The sequence below is a fragment of the Corvus cornix genome, chromosome 1 (assembly GCF_000738735.6).
Source record: "Corvus cornix cornix isolate S_Up_H32 chromosome 1, ASM73873v5, whole genome shotgun sequence".
Taxonomy (NCBI): Eukaryota; Metazoa; Chordata; class Aves; order Passeriformes; family Corvidae; genus Corvus; species Corvus cornix.
Genome location: NC_046332.1, coordinates 501,706 through 525,546, shown reverse-complemented (window position 1 = coordinate 525,546; position 23,841 = coordinate 501,706). Strand labels below are relative to the sequence as shown.

Here is a 23,841-nt window from a genome sequence, read left to right as displayed (position 1 = left end):
ACAGAGCAGCACATGCTACCTGCACTGAAATGGCTTCAGGCAGCTTGGATAGCCTCTAACCTCAGCCACAGAGATACTGCTGTTTCCAAGCGCTCTGAGGCAAATTTTCTGCTCTTGTTGGGGGCCCATCCCCACTGAATTCTGTCCATAACGTGGGATTCAAGGATCTGGTTCAGCAAAGCTCTTAGGCTGCCACCTGAGGACTTCTGACTTCAAGTTAAGTTTTTGCATAATTATTTTGCTGATGAGGGATGGACTTAAGAAAATACTTAAGTGCCTGTGAACAGAGTGCTCAGGGCTAAAGCTTTTGATGTGACAAATGTATTTTTATTACTGGAAAGACACGTAGACCTATTATGTCTCCCCAGCTGTTCAGTGGGTTCTGCAAGAAATTTCAGCATGTTTCAGAGAAGGTTTTCAGACTTTGCAAAAACTCTTAATGTGACTTTTGGGGCAGAGACCGAAAGGGTAGAACCTTCCCCACCAACCAGCAAACAGATTGGAGCTGGCTTTGTAAACACAGAGCTCTGTCTCTTAAAGGTCAGAGCTAAGCTTAGCCCAAGGGTTGGAGTGTGTTGACAGAACTGCCAAGCAGCGAGAACAGTCTGAAGGCAAAAACTCTCACTTGAAATTTTCCAGTCCAAAAGGAGTTGTTTCCAGAGCTGTAGCTCTGTCTGGGTTTGTGTTTGGGGTTCTGCTGGGGTTCATGCTTTTTAGATTTTTTTTTTTTTTAATACAATGAAATATTTCCTCATTGCTCTCTCTTTTTAAGCTGGGGTTGAACTGCAAAAGCTGTGCTGATTCAGGTCACCCTGAAGGAATTCTTGCTTTTAAGCTTAGGCAGCCATACAAATGGAATTCCTACACTTGGCCCTTGATGCTGTGCCCCACCCATGGAACGTGCCAGTGCTGCTCAGGAGTGGATGGAAAATCCCTTGTGCTGCGCTTGTGGGGTGGATGCCAAACCTCCTGTGACTTCTGCAGCAAGTGGTGTTTGTGGGAAAGAACAGGCTCAGTTCACTGGGCTCTGGGCACCACAGCCTGGTGATTCTGCATGGAGTGACTGCTCTGCGGAGGTGAGAGCAAACCCTGCTCCTGGCTGAGTGGGGCAGCATCTCGTTTTCCCAATGGTCATTCCAGTGTCCACCTTTCTGAGTGCCTTGAGGCAGCAAAAAGTTTATCACAGAATAATAGAGTGACCTGGGCTGCAAGGGACCTTAAAGATCATCCAGTTCCACCCCTGCCATGGGCAGGGACACCTCCCACTGTCCCAGGCTGCTCCAAGCCCCAGTGTCCAGCCTGGCCTCGGACACTGCCAGGGATCCAGGAGCAGCCACAGCTGCCCTGGGCACCCTGTGCCAGGCCCTCCTCACCCTCCCAGGGAGCAACTCCTTCCCAATATCCATCCCTGCCCTCTGGCAGTGGGGAGCCATTCCCTGTGTCCTGTCCCTCCAGCCCTTGTCCCCAGTCCCTCTCCAGCTCTCCTGGAGCCCCTTTAGGCCCTGCAAGGGGCTCTGAGCTCTCCCTGGAGCCTTCTCCTCTCCAGGTGAGCACCCCCAGCTCTCCCAGCCTGGCTCCAGAGCAGAGGGGCTCCAGCCCTGGAGCAGCTCCGGGGCCTCCTCTGGGCTCTCTCCAGCAGCTCCAGGTCCTTGTGCTGCTGGCCCCAGGGCTGGGGCAGCTCTGCAGGTGGGGTCTCACCTGAGTGGGGCAGAGGGGCAGAATCCCCCTCCCCTGCTGCCCACGCTGGGGGGTCAGCCTGGGATCTGCTCCATCCCCCTGCTCCACCCTGGCACTCTCTGCCCTGTCCCTGGCTGAGCTGGGCTCTGAGGGACAGCTCTCCTTTCTGACAGTGACAGCTTCCCTGGATGGATTGGATGAAATGCGCCCTGTTTGGATGCTTTCAGAGGATGCAAACATATCTGAGACTTCCAGGGGAAAAACAGGGGAAGCAGCATCTAAATCAAAATGTTGCCAGCAAGACTCAGGGGCAGAGACAATACTTGCTGAAGTCTCTCTAGTGCCTTTTTATGGCAGACATGACAGCCAATCCTGATCCAGACTTTGCTCACGCTCTGTAGAAAAGAGAAAGTCTGATCATCACATTTTAAAATTTAATCACAAGTGGCTTCCAGTCAAGCATAACGAGCAGCTGCTGCCAAGGAGGAGGAGCGCAACGCTAGACCCAGACTTCCACCACCACTCACATCATGTCCAAACTCTTCACGTGACCATGATGCACAGACAATCACACCACAAGTTTGCACATGGAAACATTTGTGTTGCCTTACAAATGTTTTTTGCGGTTTTTTTCCTTTCTTTCTTTCTTTTTTTCTCTTTCTTTGGTTTTGTTTTGAATCTTCTTAAAAGACAAGCAGAGTCTGGTTGGGGCTGACTGTCATGTACCCAAGGTAGTGGTAACGAGCAGACACTGCATCCCACAGTTTGCTGTGGATGATGGTAAACTCCAAAAAAGGCAGGACAGGAAACACAGAATCCTGGGGCACTTTCACACACAGGGCAACCACAGTTAGATACACACACCTGCCTGATACTGTAAAACCTCAGCCTGTGTTTTACTGACAAATTGGAAGGAAAACAAAACCAAAAAGCTCCAAAACAAAGCAGAAATGCTCTTCTTTCATCCAACCTCCTTCAAAGCAATTTCTGTGGGGAAGCTCTATATCCTCTCAATACAATAATGCACCATTAAAAGCAAGTGCATCTTAGGTACAATACAAACTTTATTCTCTACCATATCTAGGAAAAAATCCTCTTTATTTTAAAATTTCTTTTACTGCTACTCATGTCTGTTAAAGAGGAAAGAGTAAACTGTACCTGTGTGACTGCAGAGATGGTTTTACATTCCTTACTTAAATGTTTAGGAATTTAATACCAAGGTACTGCTGGGCTTTGCCTTTTTGGTTGTCGTGGAATGGGGTCTTTTTTGTTCAGCTTTGATTGAACTTCAAAAGTTTGTCAGAAAACATTTTCTCTCTTTTCAGTGGAGCCCAGTTTTGGTGAAAAGTGATTTAATTGGATACCTTAGAACATAAATGCCATAAACAAATGTGTTTAGTACACAGGTCTATTTGCGTTCCCACATGGAGTAAGCTTCACTGCCCCTCCTTGGCACCTGAGTAAAATGTCAGCTCTTTCCAAAATCATCCGCAACGGGGGCTTGTGACTGGGTTAAGTTAAGGCTTCTGGGTTTGGATGCATTTACAGAGGGATGGGACTCACACCTGCAGGAAAGCCATAGAAAACAAGGGTTTGGTGTTGGTTTTAAGCAACGTGTTTGACAAGTGCCTGCAAACTCAACAACCCTTCTGGAGAAAGAGCATCTTCCCTTGTTTGGCAGCTGGAACAGTTCTTCTAGGGCAGCTGAGGCTGTTTGTGTTGGGATGGAGCCCAACATTTTCCTGTTGCCAAACCTCTCATACCAATGAACTCAAATTGAGCGTGAAGCACTTCATATCCCTCTTGCAATTAATGCGCATTTCAGCTGCAGAACGCCTGCGTGGTCCTGTCTGCTCCCCCTTCTCTCAGCTGCTTGCCCTCCTTCCTCCTGGTCGGGGTTGCACAGGTTCCCCTGTGGCAGTGGCACATGGCTTTGTTCCCTTCTGCTACTCTGGGTGTGTGAGATCAGGTTTTACAGTACATGCTGCATTTACAGAGGGTGGAGTTTACCAGCACAGAAGCCCTTGAGCAGACTGTGGGACGTGTGCGAGACCGAAGTGTAACCGGTGTACCTTGCTGCATGAGAGCTCCAACTCCAAACCAGAAACTATTTAGTAAAGTAAAATTGTTTTCCACCACATCTGAGTCTGGGTTGCACGGGTGGGGGTTATACCACTCGTATGGTGTAAACCTGTGGCAGTCAACAGAAACAGTCTGTAAACATCGAGCAGAGGACACACAGCAAACCTGCTGAGCGGTGCTCCCCAGCACGGCACCACGCAGGGAACGGGCAAGGGACAGCCTGGCGTGGAGGGCTGGCCCCGGGACATCCAGCAAAGGAGAGCCTGCCATGGAGGGCTGACCCTGGGACATCCAGCAAAGGAGAGCCTGCCATGGAGGGCTGGCCCCAGAACATCCAGCAAAGGAGAGCCTGCCATGGAGGGCTGGCCCCAGAACATCCAGCAAAGGAGAGCCTGCCATGGAGGGCTGGCCCCAGGACATCCAGCAAAGGAGAGCCTGCCATGGAGGGCTGGCCCCAGGACATCCAGCAAAGGAGAGCCTGCCATGGAGGGCTGGCCCCAGGACAGCCAGCAAAGGAGAGCCTGCCATGGAGGGCTGGCCCCAGGACATCCAGCAAAGGAGAGCCTGCCATGGAGGGCTGGCCCCAGGACAGCCAGCAAAGGAGAGCCTGCCATGGAGGGCTGGCCCCAGGACATCATCAGCGCCCTGTGCCAGCAGTGGAGCAGCTGTGGAGCGATGGCTGGCACAGTGCTGGGCCTGGCACGGGGCTGCTGCTCCTCTCCTCCCTGCCACAGCCCCACAGATCCCTGCCCTGCTCACGGGGCACCGCTGGGATCCACGGGGCTGCTCCTGGGAAGCGTTTTGGGAATAAGGAAGGAGCAGCAGCCCTTTCAGGGCAGCAGCGCTCGCTGTCTGTGGGCGCTGGACGTGCTCTCTCTGCAGCAGCAGGTGCCCATCATTCCCAGAATCACTGGATGCTCTGAGCTGGTGGGGCCCCACTGGGATGTGGAGTCCCACTCTGAAGGACAGGGCCCATACAGGACCAGCCCCACAGCCTGGGCCTTAGGAGCACCCTGCTCTGCCCGCTCTGGGAGGCGTTCGGAGCAGCGGCAGCTCCAAAGCCACAGGGACGCGGGATGGGCACTGCAGAGGGATTCCTGGAAGAACTCTGGGCTAAGTACACACCCAGCAGGAGCACCCCGAGGACCGTTCCTCCTCAGGGTGCCTGCTCTGGCTCTCCAGTGCAGCGTTGCTTCCTCATGGAGCGTGTGAATGCAGCTCTAATCGACAACCTCACCCAACGTTCTAATTACTGTTGCAACAATATAATTACGCATTGAATCTATGCACGGTTGAGAGCGGAGTGCCTTGCTTAGCTGAGTAATGAAATCTGGTAATAATGAACCTGTTAATTGGGAGAGGATGTAGCTTAGGATGCCATCAGCTGCACAATACCCAGAACGAGAGTAGCAAAAAATCACAACAAAAGACAAAGTTTTCAGGTTCAAGTTACAACAGTTCTGCATGCACCCGTCACAAGAAAAGCAATTCCCAAGTTATGTTTTAGATTTCTGCTGGAATAATGGAAGCAGGTGTTGTGGAGTGACCAGACTGTTCCCGACTCAGTCCATGCACACAGAGGGAAGCACATCCCTAGCAGGAGACCCTGAATTAGGACCAGTAGGTTGCCAACAGCCCTAGGAGTGACAAGCTCCCCCCACAGTGTTCACACAGGGCAGGAAGAAGAATAAATCCCTCTGCCTGACCTGCCTGGGAAGCCCAAGGCTGGAATTTTGCAGGGTTTCAGAAAACCACCACATTCAGTGAGTTGGACACAAATGTCTCATCACAGAAAGAGCAGGAGAGCCACTGCTAGAAAGTGGCCATGAAATTCTGGCAGCAAACCTCTGTCTTCCAGACTGGAAAGGTTTTTCTAGCCCTGGGTATATATTTCAATGTGTTAGCAGGGTGTCTGCCTCTTTTTCACCTTGAAACAAAAGCTGATTTTCTTCTCGTGTTCCTACTGCTGTGCTGAGCTCTGGTTTACAGTTCAGCAGAATTCACTGCTCAGACCTTCTGTTTTCCTGGCCTTTTTTCCCCATGGTTTTCTCCCTCTTCAGCAGCAGCTGTGCTGAGGTTTCTGATAAAGGTGAGATGCTCAAGGTCACCCAAGCACCTTTTATCACAGCCTCTGTGTGACTTATTGACTCAGCTACTTGGCTCTACCGTCACTGATGTAACAGCACAGCTGACATGGCATTAGCAGAAAGGGGAATTTTGGCAGAAAGCACCTCGTTCATCCGCTGCCAATGGACTTGGGACAGAGCTTTGCCAGTCTGCAGCCCTTCAGTGTGATAAAAACTTCCGTGTTTGAGATTAAAAATTAATGTAACAATGACAGGGCTACCTAAGGCTCAGAGACAAATGAGAAATTATCCAGCTGCTGAAAGTTGAAAGAAATGACAGGAGGATTATACCGGTCTGTGCACATGATTCCCAAGTATTTGTTTCAGGAACTGATGTCAAAATGTGTGTAACCATTTAATTTACTGCAGCAGTGTTTAGAAGTGGATGGTTTCTGGGGTTATTAAAACCAACCGATATTTGCTGAAACACTTCGCAAATCTTACAGAAATTTTGATGTATTTGGAGACGTGGACAGGTCTCGATGTGGGTTGCAAGAACAGCTTAGCTTAAAATGCATAAATCCAAATTAACTTGAACACAATTTCACTTCTTCAGCCCATGCAGCTGAATGTAACCAGGCACTGCTTTCCGGCAGCAGCTCAAGGAAAGCATTTGTGTTCCCTTCCACTGTTCTGAAGTGCAGAGGGCTGGGGGGGGGGATGTTTTCAGTCTTGGCACACAACTGCAGAAAAGTCAGTCTGTCAGAGTGGAGCAGATTCCAGATTAGTCATGACTGAGATCATGGGTTGTGTACAGTAGCGTTATTATTTATGGTACAGTGAGACACTGCAGGAGCCTGCGGGAAGTCACGAGTAATTGTACACAGCCCCACAGCTGCCAGGGTGGGATAAACTCTCCTTTCACCTCGGGCCACCCCGGGAAGTTAACCCCTGACCTCTCCTCCTGTAATTCACAGAACAATTTCAGTTGGAAAAGACTTCCAAGGTTGGACCTCCAGCAAAACTAGGTTCACCTTTTGGGTTTTTTACCTTTGAACTGTGTGCACCGTGAGTGGAAAAGGGAAATGCCTACATGCAAGGAACAAGCTGCTTTTCAGCACATGTCTGCTGGGGTGCTGCCTCCTGATGCATCCCGTTGGATATTTCTCTTGGAACAGCCCTTAGGAAAAGCAAAACCTCAGCGCAATACACAAAGGGGACAGCAGTGTTGATGAGAAAATACCAAGCCTTTGCAGAAAGGTTTTAGGATTGGATAACCCCCTTAGGATGGTTTGATAGCCCTGTATTCCAGAGCCCATCCAACACCTGCGAGGGGAGAGGCTGTGGGTGCGTCTAAAACTCTGTCCTGGCCTTACCTGGCAATGACAAAGAGGACACAGCTGACTCCAAGGCAGGCCAGGAGAACGTACATCCAAATATCCGGGGAGAGAGGGTTTAAAAAGGAGAAAACGCCGGGGTTGGTCCCATTGGGCTTCCGGTACAAGATACTGATTCCCAGCGTCATGAAGGGCTTGGAAAAGTCAATCACTTTCTCTCTGACATAGGTAATGGTGAGAGGAGCAACAGCCAGGTCAGCTTTCTGGGAACACAAAAGGGAAAACACTCGTCTCCTTCATGTTCAGCAAACCCACCGCAACTCCCTCCATTTCTTCCCCAAGAACTAAAAAATATGCCAAATTTGGCTCAAATTCAACAAAATTTAACATTTCTAGGGTATTTGGGGGGGGTGACACTCTGTTTTCTCTTTTTACAAGGCAGGGGAAATTTGGGATGTGGCCACTGATGGAGGTTTCCCCCCAGCACCTGCAAACTGTTCATTCAGACACTCCTACTCTGATGGGTGGCAGAACAGACACAGCAGTGGCTCTAAAAAGCGAAAACCACAGCAAAGATTTCATTCTAAAATACCCCAGGTGAAAGGAGAATAGAGAGAGAAGGGTTCAGTCTTACATGATCTATGAGTTCCTTGACCATCCCATTCCACTCTCCCTTGTCATTCTGGGCTCCGTATTTGCCGTCAGAAACGAGCTTGACCTCATAGATGAAGCCTAAAATATTTGACAGCTCCTTTAGCAAGTCCAGGCAGTACCCCTCGAATCTGTCATTGCCATACAAGGGCTTGTCAGACTTCTTGTACATCACATAGGGATCCTCCTGCAGGAAAAGACAGCAGTCAGTCAGCGAGAGACCTGAGGCTTGCCTTGGGTTGGATCAGTTTCTCTACACGATGGTGATGTTTTCCAAAGGGATTGCGAGTAGATGGAAACCAGCAATTTTCCCTGTGCATTAAAAGCTGTTCTAGGTGTGTTAACAAACTCACTGAATGAATTAGAGATGAGCATAAGGGCCCTAATTTTCAGTGGAATGGACCATTTGTGGCTCCCAGGAGCTTTAATTCCAGTTGTGCCCAGCAGCTCCAAACTCAGACCCAAGGTCTGGATCCTACATTGTCCCACTCCAAGGGACAGGAAGGGATACTGATGGAGAGAGGATCCTAAATAACAGAGAAAAACCCTAAGGGGAACCTAACATTTTATATTCTGTGAAAAATAAGCATTTACTGAGAAAAGTCTTCAAATGGAGCAACGAGGGAATGGAGAACAGAAAAGGCAGATTGCAAAGTGCATTTTTGCTTTCCCTTTCTCAGGATTTTTGATAGAAGAAGATCTGGGCAAGCAGTTTGATGTGGCAAAACACCTCTGGCAATAGACAAGTAGTGTAGCAGGGACCCTTTGAGCTCTTTCCCTCCTCCTGAGGGATTAGGCAGAGCAATTGAAAAAAATGTGGCATTACTGGGCAGGCAGAAAGCAGGAGGCAGAGCAGCTCCCAAATACCCAGTTACACCCTTTCCATTCCTCACAATAAGAACAATGGCTCAATCTGTCTGTTTGCTGTTTGCCACTTCCTTTCAGCCCTCTTTGTCTCATTTTCAGGAAAACAGAGGCTGTATGAGCGCTGAGTGCAAACCTGAGTGGTTATGTGTGTTCGCTCTCCTGGGAGGAAAAGTGCGCAGGGCTCTCTGAAATGCTGGAGAAAGTGAAGCAGTTTTGGAGGCAGAGGTTCCTGGGAGTCTTCCACTGGCAGTGGGGTGGTTTCGAGTCAATCTCATGGATGGGTATGTGGATCCTGACCCTAAATCTAAGGATCTGGGGAGCCTTACCAGAATGGTGGTGACGATGAGCGTGCGGTTGGCCAAGGAGTCCGTGATGTTGGTGGACCGGTCCTTGTTGCTGTCCGTCATGTTAAGGCCACTGTAGGAGTTCCAGACCCCAATCTGCACAGAGGAGAGCAGGTGAGAGGCTGCCCTAATCCCCTAAACCCCTAAAGCACCGGCCTCGGGGCTCTGGTCACCTCAGGAAGGGACTGAGTGCTGGAGGAGGGCAGGAGCTCGGAAAAAGGCAGCAGCACCAAGGGCTGGTCCAGAACCCCCAGGGAACGACTGCAGAATGCAGAAGTGCAAACCCAGGAGCAGGGAGAGTACAAGGCTTGGCAGTTCAGTGCTGGGGTGGCCAACTGGCTACTAAAGTGGAACACATTGGCTTTGTTCCCTGCTAAAGAAAATCTCAAATGTCTATTTTTGAGTTTTTAAAAATTTTTTCAATGGCAGAGTTGAGACACGTGGCAAGACCTCTGTCTTCTGATAGAACAGGTTAAAAGCCTGAATAACTACATTGGAGCAGACTGATGGATGCACTGGCCTTTTGCTTGCCCTGTGCCTTCAGCAGGTTTAGTAAAGATTATTCTGTCATTCCTGGACTCCTGCATATGCCAGAGCTGTCAAGGTGATACCATTTCACACATTTGTTCAGCAAACATCAGTGGCCAAAGGCAAATTCCTTTCTAGCCCCAGAGACAGTGACAACTTCCAGTATTTACTACCCAATCCAAAGCCTCCGGGGAAGATCTGTGTGATTTCAGTGAATTTGGATCTACGCCTTGTGGGGGCAGAAATTAGAACCACGTGATTTATTCAGCTCAATATTTACCCAACTTAAATGCAGCCTGGAAGCATCTCCAGTGTTTTTGCCCTTGGACTGTGGTGCCCAGCCTGTCTGAGGGCTGATGTGAGGAGCTCCAGGCGAGGAGCTGGCTCAGGCAGTTTGGTTTGTGCTGGGCACTGTGGAGAGCACAACCATTTCAAACAAACTTGGGGTTTGTGTCCCCGGGTGCCACTGCTCTTGCCTTTCGCAAACTTTTATTTTCCAAATTCTTAATGGGGACAGCCATGCCATTTAAAAAAAAATGCTTATGCCAAGCATTTGTCAGTCATTCCCTTTGTTTCCAAAACTAGATCAGGTTGGAAAGCTGATCTGGAAAGTACACAAATCTACAAAGGAGATAAAGTGTTGGCTATTATGACAGCCTGTGCCAGGAATACAGTGAATATCCTTGGATTTGCACGAGGGTGGATGAGCCCTTCTGCTCACTGTTACTGACGTGGAATGTGTTTGTTGGCTGGCAGCAGGGAAGGGGGAGAACGACCATGAGAACAGGGAGCAGCATGGCCACGGAGCACACAGAACACACCAGGAGAGCACTGCACATCTGGGCAAGGGGACAGCACCGCAGGGCAGCCCTGGCTGGACGGGGGAGTGGTCAGAGGGCGTGGGAAGGATGAGGCCGAGGTAGGACGTCACTGTGGGGAGTCCAGGGGGTGTTTGCAGTTTAGTGACAAGTTTGAGAGGTGTCATGTGCCCTTCCCAGCGAGCCCCTGCTCTGAAGCAGCTGTAATTGGCTTTACCTCAGTTCAGCAGAACACGAGATGCCTGCAGTCAAAAGGGAGATTGCTTCTGCGTGTCAGGGGATGATGTACTCCCCAGGAACGAGGGGAGAGGGCCTTTGTGCCTCAGCCTGATCCACTGGAGATTAAACTGGGCTGTTAAGTATGTGTGTGCTTCATGAGAACACAGAAAGGGTTCTAGAGGGTGTTTTACGCTGGTCTATTCTCACAAAAACAACACAAACCCCAAACTTTCTTAAGCTGCGTATGAGGGAGGGGAGTGGAATAATGAGATCTGTGTGAACCACGGACAAAATACAACTCTAAGCACTATAAAAAATTCCTGTCTCATGACTGCAGAGCACTTTAAACTTGGTGGATGCAGTTTTTATCTTCTCCTCATAGAACAGCACCCAGGGGTTGTGACTCCTGTGGGGAGCCGTGTGTGGAGCTGGTCTCCAAATCCCACTTTTGTGCTTTAAGCACTTAATGTTCAAAGAGGGATGAGATTCCTGGGGTAATTTACATCTTTTATAAACAAGCTTAGTCCCAATTTCCGTATGTTAGTGAATGGCAGCACCCACTTAATCATCTCTATTATTTGCTGTAAGGAGCTAATAACACACTCATCCAAATCGTGAGGCAATAATGCTCAAATGCTGCCAGCACTGAGGGGTTTGTGTGGGCAAAACCACCCCCAGCCCTGCACGTTAAACCAGACTTTGCAGCTGATGCCAATACACATCCAAAATAGTGTAAATTTACCCCTCGTGGTAAATTTTAGGTGGATCAGGAAGGATGGCACCTGAGAAAGGGACCGGTTTTGCTGCAGCCAGGGGCCTGTGCTCAAAGAAAGGGAAAAGCACAACTCCCAAGAAGTAAAATAATAATTAAACCCCCCCTGATTTTGGTGAGAAATCTGAATCCTGCCAAGATCTTTATAGTCTTTGGAATTACAGTGTCTCAAGTGGAGAGAAACTTATCCTGCCAGGAAAATTCCTGCTTTCAGAGAGATTGTTGTCTCTAAACTGCAATAGGAGAGTCACTATCAAAACGCAAGGGCTGAGTGTGAAGACCCAGCCCAAAGGGTTTTGGCATCACCAGTTTGTGTACAAACCTTCTTCCACACTTTATATAAATGATTAGAACCCTCGCCAGCAGCCTTGGTACAGGGAAAAACAAACAGAGTGCTTCATTAAAAATGAAAAGAGAAGCCGTCTGGAGAGCTGTGTGGGAGCAATTACAGTTAAAGCCTCAATTAACCCATCAGCAATTACCATCCAGAGCTGAACCAGCACATAGAGCAAGGGCCAGCAGCCCCCGGAGCTGCTGTCACCTGTGCTGGGGTTTGGGACACCCACAGCAGCCACCCCCAGGGCGGCCCATATGGATGGCTGAGGGCTGAGGAAAGGGAAGAAGAACCAATCCAGTCTTAAAAACCTGGAGGATTCTCAACATCTCCACTTTGTTGAGGTTATTACTCAAGCACCTCCTTTCCTCTCTCCCTCGTGTCCCATTTGTCTGTGCATTTCTGTATAAATTTATCTCTCTCTCATATATGAATTTACCATTCACTGTTGCAGTGGCACGGATTGAAAATGAGGTGCACTTAAAGGGATTCTTTCCATCAGATAAGTATTGCCTGCCCCAGATTCCTCTCCCACACCTCGAAATGCACGGTACACACTGTAAAATGACAAACCAATCCTACCAGCTCTGCTTTAACTTTGACTCAAATCACTTGAGAATAGTGGGGTTTTTTATCCCAATCACGGGAGAGTCAAGCTGAGGAGCCATGCCCTTGTCAAATTAGCTTTTTGCCATGTATTTTTACAAAAGGCCTGCTTACCTTTTCCATGCCTTCCTCCTTGAGGCTGATGATGTCCAGGTCGAAGTCCTTCCTGAGCCCGTCAGTTTTGTTGAAGGTGATGCGCCCGGTCAGGCCGTCCCACCGTGCCTGGGGACACAAACACACCCTCCCTGTGGCACCCAGCAGGAGCTGCTCGGAACCCACAACAAGTACTGCAATTTAAATGCGCCACAGCATTGAATCACTTCCAAATCTGGGGCTTTTTAAAGCATATGTGGCTTTGCTGCTTTGACAAAACCCCCTTTTTTTGTTGTTTAGCTTCTCTCCGATATGTTTTGCGTTTTGCAGCCAGGCACAAGTCTGTGACAGTTGACACAGATTGATTTACATATGTCTGGTACCGATAAAAAAGTACAGACTGACTAAAGAGAAAGAGAGACTTGCACGTGCCCAAAGCCAGGGCAGTTCTGCACTGCATAGGAGTTCACTGGGGAATTAAGAAAAGGAGTCTGCTCTGCCCAGGCTGTGGGGCTGGACCTTGGAGCTCCCAGGAGAAGCCCAGGCAGTCACAGAGACCCCATGAAAGCTTTGCAGGGTAAGGACATGGAGTGTCACACGCGGGGCTGAGGGACAGCACACGAGTCCCAGAGGAGCAGGTGTGGCCAAGCAGCATTTTCCTGTTGCAGCCTAACCCAGTGAATCCTAATCCTTGTTGTAAACGCTGGCACCTGGGCCTGGATTTGTCCTGCACAGCCAGGAGGATTCCCCGTGCTGGGAACCCTTCTTCAGGGAGAAGGACCAGGGGCAAGGATGGACTTTCTCCGCAGTGTCAGTTTGCTGCATCTTGTGAGCTTCCCACCCAGCCCGTTTGCCTTGAAACGAGATCTCTCTCCCTCCCAGCCCATATTGTCCCCAGAGCTGGTGCTTATCCATAAAACAAAGTGATGGGTTTCAAAGTGCAGACAATTTTGATAATCCATTTTTGGGAGCTCCCCCATTAGATTAAATTGGTCAAAGCTACAAGGAGAGCTGCCGGTAAATGATGGCATTGTTCCTTCGTGTGTGTCAGCCATATAATTTAAAATTACAAGCTTTTCCACCACACATCATCCCTCATTTGATTTATCAGAGACAGAGGACAGAAGGAGAGCTGCATCAAAAATCACCACACTTACAGACTGGTGTCTCCCTGTTTAATCTGAATTCCAGCCCTGAATCTGCAGGATTTAATCTCGGGTGCTGGGGAGTTCTCACCACGTGTCTCAGGCAAATCTGGTGCATTTGGAATTCATGGAAACAGCAGGACTTTGAAATGTACTCAAGTAACGTAAGAATGGAAAAGCATAAATTGAACAAACTTGCTGTGAGGTTTTCCATTGTAATGACTTGGGAATATACAAAAGTCTCTGCTGTAAACAGCAGAACACTTGCAGGGTTATTCATTACTTGTTTGTTTGTTATGCCTGATATAATCAAGATAGCAGGGGGGGACACACATATGAATGAATTTCAATCTCTAATATCTCTTTTTCCAGCCTGTCTTTTTATTCCTCTGGCGTGCCCCCATCTCTTATTCACAAAGATGGAAGATTTTACAAAATCTGCTCTTTAGAGATCAGTTTCTCCTGGAGGGTGATTTGCTCCTGTGAGATGCTCCCGTTCATTGATCACAAATCCTGCGCTCGGCTCCCCTGCCAACAGGGGAGGATCCTGAGTAAACACCCAACGTGTTCTGTTGGGCACTGGCAGCAGGAGCCTCCATCTCCGCTCTTGTGGAGAAGAGATTTAGATGGTGAAATGCATCTCACTTTTCCAAACAGGCTTTGGTGCTTCTACCTCTGCACTAAAGGAAGGAAAAGGTGCTACAAGCTGCTTAAATTTTAAGGTACAGAGAAGTGAACAGGGCCTTGGTCCAACTTCAGTCCCACTCAGACCACCAAATAACGACCCAAACATGACTTCAATATAAACAGGAGCCAGGCAGTGTTTCTCAGAAGGGTTAAATGTTTGATGGGATTTCTAAACCCTAATGATGAGGAACACGCTTCAAATACCATCTGAATTCTAAGTTTAATTTCTGATTTTTATTTTCTTTCTTCTAAACAGAAATAGAGAAAGCAGCAGCTGCAGAGTTCGTGTTAATTAACAAACTGAAATGAAGCAGAACTTCTGAAGAGCCAGGAGCTGCATGAGTGTGTATCACAGAGATGGGATTTCATGCTTTCACACTTAGGATTTATAGCAATTTTCGTGTTCCTGGTGACACATTGAATGCCACAGGACATAATAAGAGTTGAATTGGAACCTGATCATGTAATTCATCAGAGAGCATCACTGTGAGCAGCTGCTCAGACCCCTTCTGACTAAGCCTCGAGGAGGGAGTGGACAGAACAGGTTTCAGACACTTCAGCCTGCCAGGGACCTGCCATGGCCAAAATACACAAAGCAACCTAATGAGAAAACTGTGAAACTGTTTTTACTGCGAAACTCCTTGGTTTTACTGCTTGAAAAGATGAGGATTGTGGGGAAAGTACAAGCTGAACTCTGGGGTTAAATATTCCGATTACAATCCCCATCAATAGATTGATGGGAAATTACAACAACAGGAGAACAGAGCTGACTCAGCTTCCAAGGTCCAACCCCCCAGAGGAGCTTTATCAATTCCCACCCATCAAACGCTCTCCGTATCAATTTCCACTTCACCATCTCCAATCAATCCCTCCAGCAGCCTCTGTTCCAGCCAGAGCCAATCAACAGGTCAATCCCAGAATCAATCCGTTCTGCTGCTTCCGGACTTGCCACAGAGTCATGGAATACCCTGAGTGGGAAGAGACTCCCAAGGATCACCCAGCCCAGCCCCTGGCCCTGCACAGACACCAAACACTCCCAGCCTGTGCATCCCTGAGAAATGACCCGAGAAATTCCCCAAGCAGACCAGATTTAGTTATTTATTTTGTAGAACAGACCTGTATTTTTTTATTCCCTCTCTCTTTTTTCCTCCTCTTGCTGTTTGAATGTAACTTGAAAATTTGGAAACTTTTTCCTAAAGGCCAGAAATCAGCTGGGTTTTTCTCTGGCTTTAGTGGGAGTTTGGTCAGAAATCAGCCAGCTGGACTCTTCACTGGGGGAGGAGTACACTCAGAAGCTGGAGTGAAGTCTATTTGAAGGTAAGAATATTCTCCTGCCTATTCTCTTTTGTCCTGGGATTATCCTGACCCATAGCATATGTGTTTAATTCTTGGGGTTATAATCTGTTTATTTATTATCAGAAGTTCCTAACAAAATGAACATCAGTTAATGATTTAGTGTGCATTCCTAATTAACCACAGGGGTGAAGGAACTGATATGCCCAAATTTCTGATGAGGGCTGTGATGGTACCTGACACCCGAATGAAAAATTTAAAAAGCTAAGCAACGCTCAGAACACCTCAGGTCACTTTTACACAACAAAATCTCCCAAGGCCATAAATAACAATACCACTATAATAAGGAATAATAACTAATAATAATAATAATAATATTAGTAATAACCAAGATGCTACTGACCAAGAACCAAGTTCAATTTTCCTTTGGTTTTCTTTCCTTTGGGAAGAGAGTCCCTGCTTTATTGGAGTTGCAAAGAGAGCTGCCAGATTGAAGTGACAGTGATACTGCTTCTCCTTGAAGGGGAAATCATCGTGTGTGGTGAGCCACACATCAACTTGTCAGTGCTTACAATTAATCCCCTTATTAACAGAGATCCCCCAGGATTAGGGAATACAGTGAGTTAGGGTATGACTTTGCCATTATCCTGCTCCAAATCTGCCATAACCGATGGAATAAAGAGAATTTCAGCACTCGCCAACACAGAGCTTTATCTGTGGAGATAAACTGAGAATTATGATGCTCCACAGCCTCTTTCCTTGGAACGGGTCCAGGAAAAGTCCTGGGATTTCACTGAGCAGCACTGGAATGGAAATGCAGTGAGAAGCAGGAAGGTGCATTTTCCATGGCTGGAGGGGTGGGATTATTTTGGACTGTGAACGTGGAAAATGTAACCTGTGCAACGTGTTTGAGTAAGCCTGGATATACAAAATATGTCCTGAAAAAATGTTTTGTGTAGCAAATGTCAAAACATCCCCCATGTAGTCAGATAAAGTCACTTTATCATAGCTCTTGCTCGCTTTCATAAACAAATCTACTGCCCGGGTAACATTTAATGAACTGAAAACAGAATGGAAGAAAATATATGTAATCTTGGTGTCAAGCAGCTTGTTTTGACTTGGGATATCACAGTATCAGTACCTCACAGATAAACTTCTATCAATTTTCATCAATTCCATATGTATTTATTCTCAGCATGCAATCCTGCAATTACTTTGCAATCTGGGCAGAGATCATTGCATGAATAAGTGTTTTTCCACTTGAAATGTGATTTCAGAATAAGGGTTCTTGTTGACATTACCCTCAGCCATACACTGTCTTCTTGGGAAGCCGAGCTTTACTTCCTAATAAAGCACCATGGGCTGCAGGTCTGGAAGTTGTTTAGTTTGCTCTCCTAATTAAGAGCTTTCAGGTCAAAGTAACAGCCAGCAGTAGGCTCACAGCAGAAATGCACTTCATGGACAAGAAGTAAGTTTTGAAAAGTAAAACAAAGGAAAAAGATTGCTTTCGTGGGAGTGGATCCAGTGTCAATATTAAATCATCTGCTGAGAGAAGCCCTACCAAAGTAACAACTGTTTTAATTTGAAGTAACCAAATAGTGTAGCACCAGAGGCCAGAGAATAAATCCAGCCAGTACCCACAGACCCTGTCACTGGCGCAGTGCTAAAATGCAATGACAAAGATGCAGCAGAAGAGATTTTATTTCATGTTTTGGAGCAAAATGTTGTCATCTTTTCCCAGTCATTGCACAAAGATCTCAGTGCTGCCACAGAGCCCCTCTCTCAGAGAGCAGGGGAGGTGGGGAACTCCTTTGCTCTCTCCTTTTCATTTGTTCCACTCTGCAGGGTTGGAGTCCCACGAAAACACTCTGACATGCTGACTCTGGGAGCAAAGACCATCAAACAACAGAAATGTTCTGTTCTCTTAGAAGATGTTTTGTGCTCCTGTGTTTGGAGATGCCGTCAGTGGGGAACAGAACAAATTGATGGATACCTCTGCAGATGGATTGCTCTCACTCCTGGGCTCAGTGCTTGGCATGGATCTCGTCAGAAACACACCAGGAACTGAAATCTCTTCAGATGTCTTTCAGTCTCTGGGATTTTTCTCTGTGATTCTTCTTGAGGGCATTTAACAGTCACTCGAAGTCAAATCTGCATCTCTCTCCTTGTCTCTGCAGTTGTTCTTTTAATTGTGGCTGCATTTGAACAAGGGGAGCTCACACTGGTTTTGATGACAATTGAAAAACAACCATGATCTGGGGCCTTATCTTATGCTTTAGAGGGGACATGACCAGGACTTGATCATTCAATTATAAAAACATTTTGTGTTTACATCCCTTTTTCCTCCAGGAAAGGTGGGATGATCCTTTCTGTCCCTGCTCCCCCTCTGCAGACAGACAACAACCTCCTTTTCCCTCTGAGCAGGGGTAAGGGGCACTCCCTGCAAACTCCTCCAGAAGGGCTCAGAGATCAGAATATGCCTCACTTGTGAATGGCATTGGGTCACTCAGACACAGCTTCTGACAAGGATTTGCTTTTCATGAAAAACTCCTTAATGAGCTGTTGCAGAGCCTTGATGCCAGACATTTCACAGCCCTGGCCGACAAAGCAGATGAGGTGACCTCAGTTCTTATCAGCAGAATAAAATGCAAAAACCTCACCAGGCACTGAAGCACTTGTTAACTCCAGCAACTGCAGGAATCACTGCAGGCAAAGTCTTTGTCTGAAGCTGGTTTATTTAGACTGGAGTACCGAATATTTGTCTTTAGTCCAGTCTGTAAAATGCCTTCACAGAATGCCAGTACCACATCACAAAACAGGAGAATTAAATTCTATTTATGTGGTCCCAGGCTATCACTCTGCCTCCTTGACTTTATTTCCTCCATACCTATTCACTGATCCCTAATTTATGAAGTTCCTCTATCCCTGTTGAACAAACCAGATCCTAACATGAACTAGGGAAATTCAGATGTATTTGCTATTTGTTTCCAGCTCCTGTTTTAGACTTTGCAGGAAATGCAATACTGTCTTATTAAACCTTATCCTCTGCTTTTAACAACCACCTTTTTTTGGCCACAACAGACACAGGAAGATGAGACTCTCAAGAGTATTTAAATCAGTGTTTTAGTGACCATGAGAGACTCTATCTGCAAGGCCATCAGTAATTAGCTCCCATATCTCACTCCATGCAGGAGAAGTTGCTTGTCCATGATGTGTGAGAGCTGTGTCACTGTTCAGCTTTGAATCGATCTGCTGGGGCACATCTGCTACCCTTAGTTTGATACTCAGCATCCCCCAAAAAAGTAGGGCATCACTATAGGTTTATTCACTGATACAAAGTCTTTTGTTAACTTTCAATGTCATTATAATTATTCTTCAAATGGAAGGGACTGAGGTGGGGAAAAGGTAAAGCATATGTGGGACACTCCATGTAATTTCCGATTTTCATTTCTGCGCTGTTCCCTAAAGGAAAGGTTTCCATTTGAAATTCATAAAAAACCTGGTACTTTTGAAAGAGTGAAGGCATTTCAACTAAAACGCATCTTTTTAGGACACCTCTGGATCAAGCTCCGTTGCTTCAGGAAGCAATTTCCTTCTTTAGAAATACTGGCTGCAATGTTTTCTGGATATTGATCACTGATCAAACAATCTGCAAAACAGTGGAATTACCCAGTGAAGCAAGGACAGAGCTACAGACTCGCTTTTCATTCAATTTCCAGAACAACTGTCGTAGTCACCTCGCATTTGTAGAAGTTATCAATCAACCGTAACAAACATTACCCGAGTAAAAAACCTGGGGGGTGTTTCAGTGTTTTAGTCTGAGACTTTGCCACAGCCAGGGTTTAGCAGCTTCATTTTTTGGGAAGAGCAGAATGGAAGCCAGAGCCTTGTGCCTGTGAATCAGTGCTGAGTGAGGGAGACTTTACCCTGAGAGTGCCAGGAGCAGGAGCACGGCAAGGAGCGGGACAGGGAGCAGCAGCCCGAGCCAGGGGAGAGGAAAGGGAGGATGGCACTGCCCACAGGCAGAGGTTCTGCACTTGCCTCTTTGATGAGGTTCATGAAGCGGGGCCCGAAGCGCCAGGGCTTGTGCCGGTGGCACTGCAGGGAGCTGACGGTGAGCTGGGAGGCTCGCTGCGAGGCCACGGCCACCATGTACACGGCGTCGTACATCAGCGCGGCTTCCGTCTGCACAAACACAGGGCTGGGTTAGTGCCTGCCGGGCTGCTCCTGCTGCCAGCCCGGCCCCGCGCTGCTCCCGGGGAAAAGCCACGCCTGGGCTCGCCGTGGAGCCCTGAGGAGCAGCAAAAGCCGGTTTTCCTATTGAGTCCAGAGTGTTTTCCACACTGGGAGGGAAACTGCACCGGGGAGCTATGGGGAGAGGGAGCTCAGGGGGTCCCAGGCAGGCTGGAGAGGGGTTTTAGGAAGTCCCAGGTGTATGAGCCACTCTTCTCATGGCCTTCGTGGGATTGCTGCCTTCCCAACAGGTCAGGCTGGCCCTGCTTTCCAGGGAAACCAGTCCCACTGATCACCTGGAACACATCCCACTGCCCAGGTATCTGCTACCTCCAGGTGCCTGCTGCCCTCGAGGATCTTGGTAGTTGGCACAAAACCTGTGCAATGGCATCCTAGAGGGAGGGGAATTGTCCTTCTGAGGTGTGTTTTTGGGGGATTAACTTGGACTCGCACATCTGACTTCTCACTACAGCCCTTAGGTCCTTGAACATTACCCCATGGATTCAGATACCAAAATTACTGGGTGCTCTTTGTGCATCTGTGTTTCTTTTGAGAGTGAGTTTGTGGGTTCAAAGGCACGGCCTCAAACTGACATCACACACTCTGTCCCGCTTTGTCACTTCAGAAAAGTCTCACCTTCACCTGCGCTGTGCTTCAGTGCTCTCACAGTGAGGTGGGAATGGCCGTGCCTCCCTTAATGATGCTGTACAAATTACCTTCCAGGTAAACCTAATGAGTAATTAAGCAGTGGCCTGAAAAAGAAAAGGCACTAATTCTGCAGAGGAGAAACTGGACTCCTTTATGGGAACTACTGAGCTGATCAATTTTCTATTTCTTTTCCATGCAATTCCTCTGGGAAATTAATACATTTGATTCTTTGTCTGTGCCATTTACCTGGGTAAATTACAACAGCATCAGTGTTATCAGCATTGGAGGGTTTTGCTCAAATGTATCTGAATCTAAGGACTAATCTTAAGATAGTGCAGAATAGGAATTGGTCTTGATGTGCTTGCCAGGATCTGCTGAAAATAATGCTCCACAATGGCAGCACATTGTGAGATCAGAAGACATTGTGAGTGATGAGTCAAGCAGGAGGAGACAGTACCAGCTGTTCTCACCGTGGAGTGTCTCACAACAGACAGTCGTTCCAGCCACACTGAGGGAACCAAGGGCCGACCCCAAACCCCTCAAAATCAACGGAAACATTCCCATCAGTGTCAGCAGACCTCGGTTTTTACACTGGACTGGGCCCTCAGGATTGGATTTTACTGGCCCTGGGAGGAGATGCTTTATGAGAAAGCTCCTCTGCCCTCACTGTGCTGCTCTGTCTGGGAGCGCTGCTGCTTTGCCTGGGTGCATCCCCAGTGTCCGCAGCACTGCCAGGCCTGGCTGCTCAGTCCTGTCCTTGTGCCACCTGTCACTCGTCCCTCCTTCCTGCAGCAGTGGGGAGCTTGTACCACCCCCTTGGCTTTTCACTTCTCCCCTCACTGCGGCTTTGTTTAGGGTTGCAGGGTGCAACAGGTCACCTCATTTTCCAAAGTCAACCACCTCACCCTGATGTCTGTGCTTTTATGTCAGGAGAAAGAGACTCGGAGTCAGTCCTGGAACTGGTCTTTCTGATTTTTGTGTGCTACTTAAACCATGCAAAGAAAGCCAGGGATGTCATTAGAACAGCTCTGCCTCTGGGTGCGGTGTGGGCACCAAGCAGGACGTGAACTCAGAACTGTCTCTCTTGTGCCCTGCTGACTTCCCACAAGCTGCTTTCAGGGCAAGCAGCAGAGCACAAAGCCAAAGGGATAAATCCCAAGTTAATAACAGGATGTACAGTCCTGATCTCCGTGCACTCTGCAGCCTGTCACAGCCTCATTGTCAATGAAATGCAGCAGTGGTGCAGCTCTCCATCAAACTGGGTAATCATGGAACCTGCCAGGAATATGGAAATGATCGCAGCGGGAGGGAGTGGCTACCCTCAGGGCTGTGCCAGAGAAGCAAGGACGCTGAGATTATGGAGATGCAAAGGAGAGGACAAGAGTCTGGGATGCCAAGGAGAGCAGAAGAGTGGTGAGAAATTTACTTTTCCCAGTGTTCTGTTTGGGGTATTTCTGTGTGAATTCCCATCAGGAATTCCCAGGGACAACTTTCTCCCTGCTTTGGGTATGAGTGAGCACAGTGACGCTGCCCAAAGCAGCACCAGTGTGTGAAATGCCAGGGACAGCACACTTAATGCGTCTCTCCTCAGGATGTAAAGGCATTTCCGAATTTTCCCTGCAATCATCTGCAATAAAGTCTTATTTCTTACTGCTTTGAGCTCCACTCAGTCCATGAGATACATTATCTCATACTGCAAAGAGATGGCATCCCATCACCCTTGTTGTCCATGTAATTGTTCCTATTGTTTCCTTTCCTTCTTGGGGGAGTGCTAGGGAGGAATCCTAATTCCCTGGCTTGATGACACCTTTCATCTATCTTTAAATTACATCTCAAAAGCCAGAGTTTCTGTAGAGAGGGAAATGATGCGAAAGGGCACTTTACCCATTTAAAAATGCTACTCCGTTCCCAACATGTGAAATCTGCCCCTGCAGGTTATAAATCCTGTACCTGCTCGGGAAGTTTGATTTGCTGCTGTGTTTGCCACTGCCCAGTGCAGAAGGAGATTGGACAAGCAAGGCAGCACTTTAGTTTTTGACAGCAACGAGACGAATGACGGCACGGGGAATTGTCCCTGTGCCACCCCCCAGCGTGGCTGTGCTCACTTACTGTCATCATGCCATCGAGGAGCCCCGTCTCGGGCTTGGGGGGCGCCTGCAGCCGCTCCATCGACCACTTCTCCACCACGGACGACACGTGCGGGTTGTCGACGTTGAGCAGCCGAAAGCCCGTCATGTTCACCCCGCTGTACCTGTAGGGCTCCAGGTCCAGTGCAAACAGGTCCTAAAGCACCAGCAAGAACGCAAACATGTGGCATTTTTAAAGGCAAAGGTGGGGTTTTTCGCGTGTGCCCACCCTGGCTGCCCTCAAAGGCTGCTCCCGTTTGAAACCCGACTGAGCCAAAGCCATGTGAGATGGGTGACAAACCACACACCTGCTTTTTGGAACGAGAAGACCGGTTCCCCACAGCAGAAATGCTTTGCAAGCAACCCGCACATTCCAATTTATAGCAGTGCTGCAGCTCTGACAGGCCGACATGAGGAATTAGCTGGCCAGTGTCAAGCTCCTTTCTCAGCTCGGGGGAGGAAAATGCCGAGAGACACGGCGAGCGCTGCGCTTTGCCTGCTCATGAATCCCATTTTCCCCGCCGTGCCTCCCCAGGCGCCTCTGCCAGCCTGTGGGAAGGATGTGTCACTGCGCAGAGGCTCCACGTGCTCCAGAGCCTGGCATTTGCAGGGCAGGAAAAGAGTGGGTATGTGGGGTGACTGAACCGTGTGGGACCCTCCCGAGCTGTGCTGGTCAGGCAGCGCAGATGTGAGAACTGCTCCTCAAAGCCGGAAGCTGCTTTTCCATGGTTCCGCTTTTCCCGATCCCAGCAGGGCAGGAAAATGACAAATGAGTTGGTCATGGTTTGCTACCACAAACCAGAATATTCCCAACACCACAACCCCAGAGGTGGGTGGTTGCTCTGAAATGCTCTGCACCATCTCCTGCACACTGCTGCTGGTGGTGACCGTATTCTGGTAGATTCTTGTTTGTTTATTGTATAAATTTGCGAATTCCACAGCAAATCCTAAATTTTCACATTTTCCTTGATGTTAAGATGGCCTCAAGGAGAACTATTTCAAGCTCCTTCTTCAAGTTCCAAAGAGCAGGAGCATCTCTTCTAATGAATTGGATATTGGATTCAAAATGATTTGTCACTTCCACATAAAATTTGATTTGGGAAGGAAATAAAGAATAAGCTGATGAACATGATGTAGTCCAGCCCTCTAGGACTGTTCCAGCAATATCGGATCTTTGCTGCCTTTCTAGTCTACAATGCAAATGAACCTTAAGCACAAATTGAATTATGTTTATATATCTCATGTAAGGTAAAAAAATTGGAAAAACATGCTGAAATAAGTATAGATTTCGACCACCAAAGAAAACTTCGGGGTT

General features: G+C 48.0%; 1 protein-coding gene and 1 long non-coding RNA gene across 8 annotated transcripts in view; one reads left to right on the top strand and one right to left on the bottom strand.

Moving 5' to 3' along the window:
- GRIK1 (glutamate ionotropic receptor kainate type subunit 1) overlaps positions 1-23,841 on the bottom strand; it is a 108,491-nt gene that overhangs the window by 16,980 nt on the left and 67,670 nt on the right. For 5 of the 6 annotated variants that reach the window (XR_005602287.1, XR_005602290.1, XM_039554670.1 and 2 more), the window contains exons 6-13: positions 22,510-22,683; positions 19,561-19,704; positions 12,416-12,523; positions 11,684-11,728; positions 9,007-9,120; positions 7,797-8,000; positions 7,202-7,425; positions 3,750-3,868 (exon numbers count right to left, since the gene is read on the bottom strand). Coding sequence is in view for 4 of the 6 variants with exons in the window: in XM_039554670.1 (XP_039410604.1) it covers positions 3,750-3,868; positions 7,202-7,425; positions 7,797-8,000; positions 9,007-9,120; positions 11,684-11,728; positions 12,416-12,523; positions 19,561-19,704; positions 22,510-22,683 (1,132 nt within the window). In the remaining 2 variants the exon portion in view is untranslated. The remainder of the gene's footprint in view (positions 1-3,749; positions 3,869-7,201; positions 7,426-7,796; positions 8,001-9,006; positions 9,121-11,683; positions 11,729-12,415; positions 12,524-19,560; positions 19,705-22,509; positions 22,684-23,841) is intronic. The other variant, XM_039554694.1, reaches the window with a different exon arrangement.
- The window catches only part of LOC109143199, an 82,861-nt gene that overhangs the window by 31,709 nt on the left and 27,311 nt on the right, over positions 1-23,841 (top strand). For both annotated transcript variants that reach the window (XR_005602292.1, XR_005602291.1), the window contains exons 2-3: positions 8,780-9,138; positions 14,483-15,543. This is a non-coding gene — a long non-coding RNA (uncharacterized LOC109143199). The remainder of the gene's footprint in view (positions 1-8,779; positions 9,139-14,482; positions 15,544-23,841) is intronic.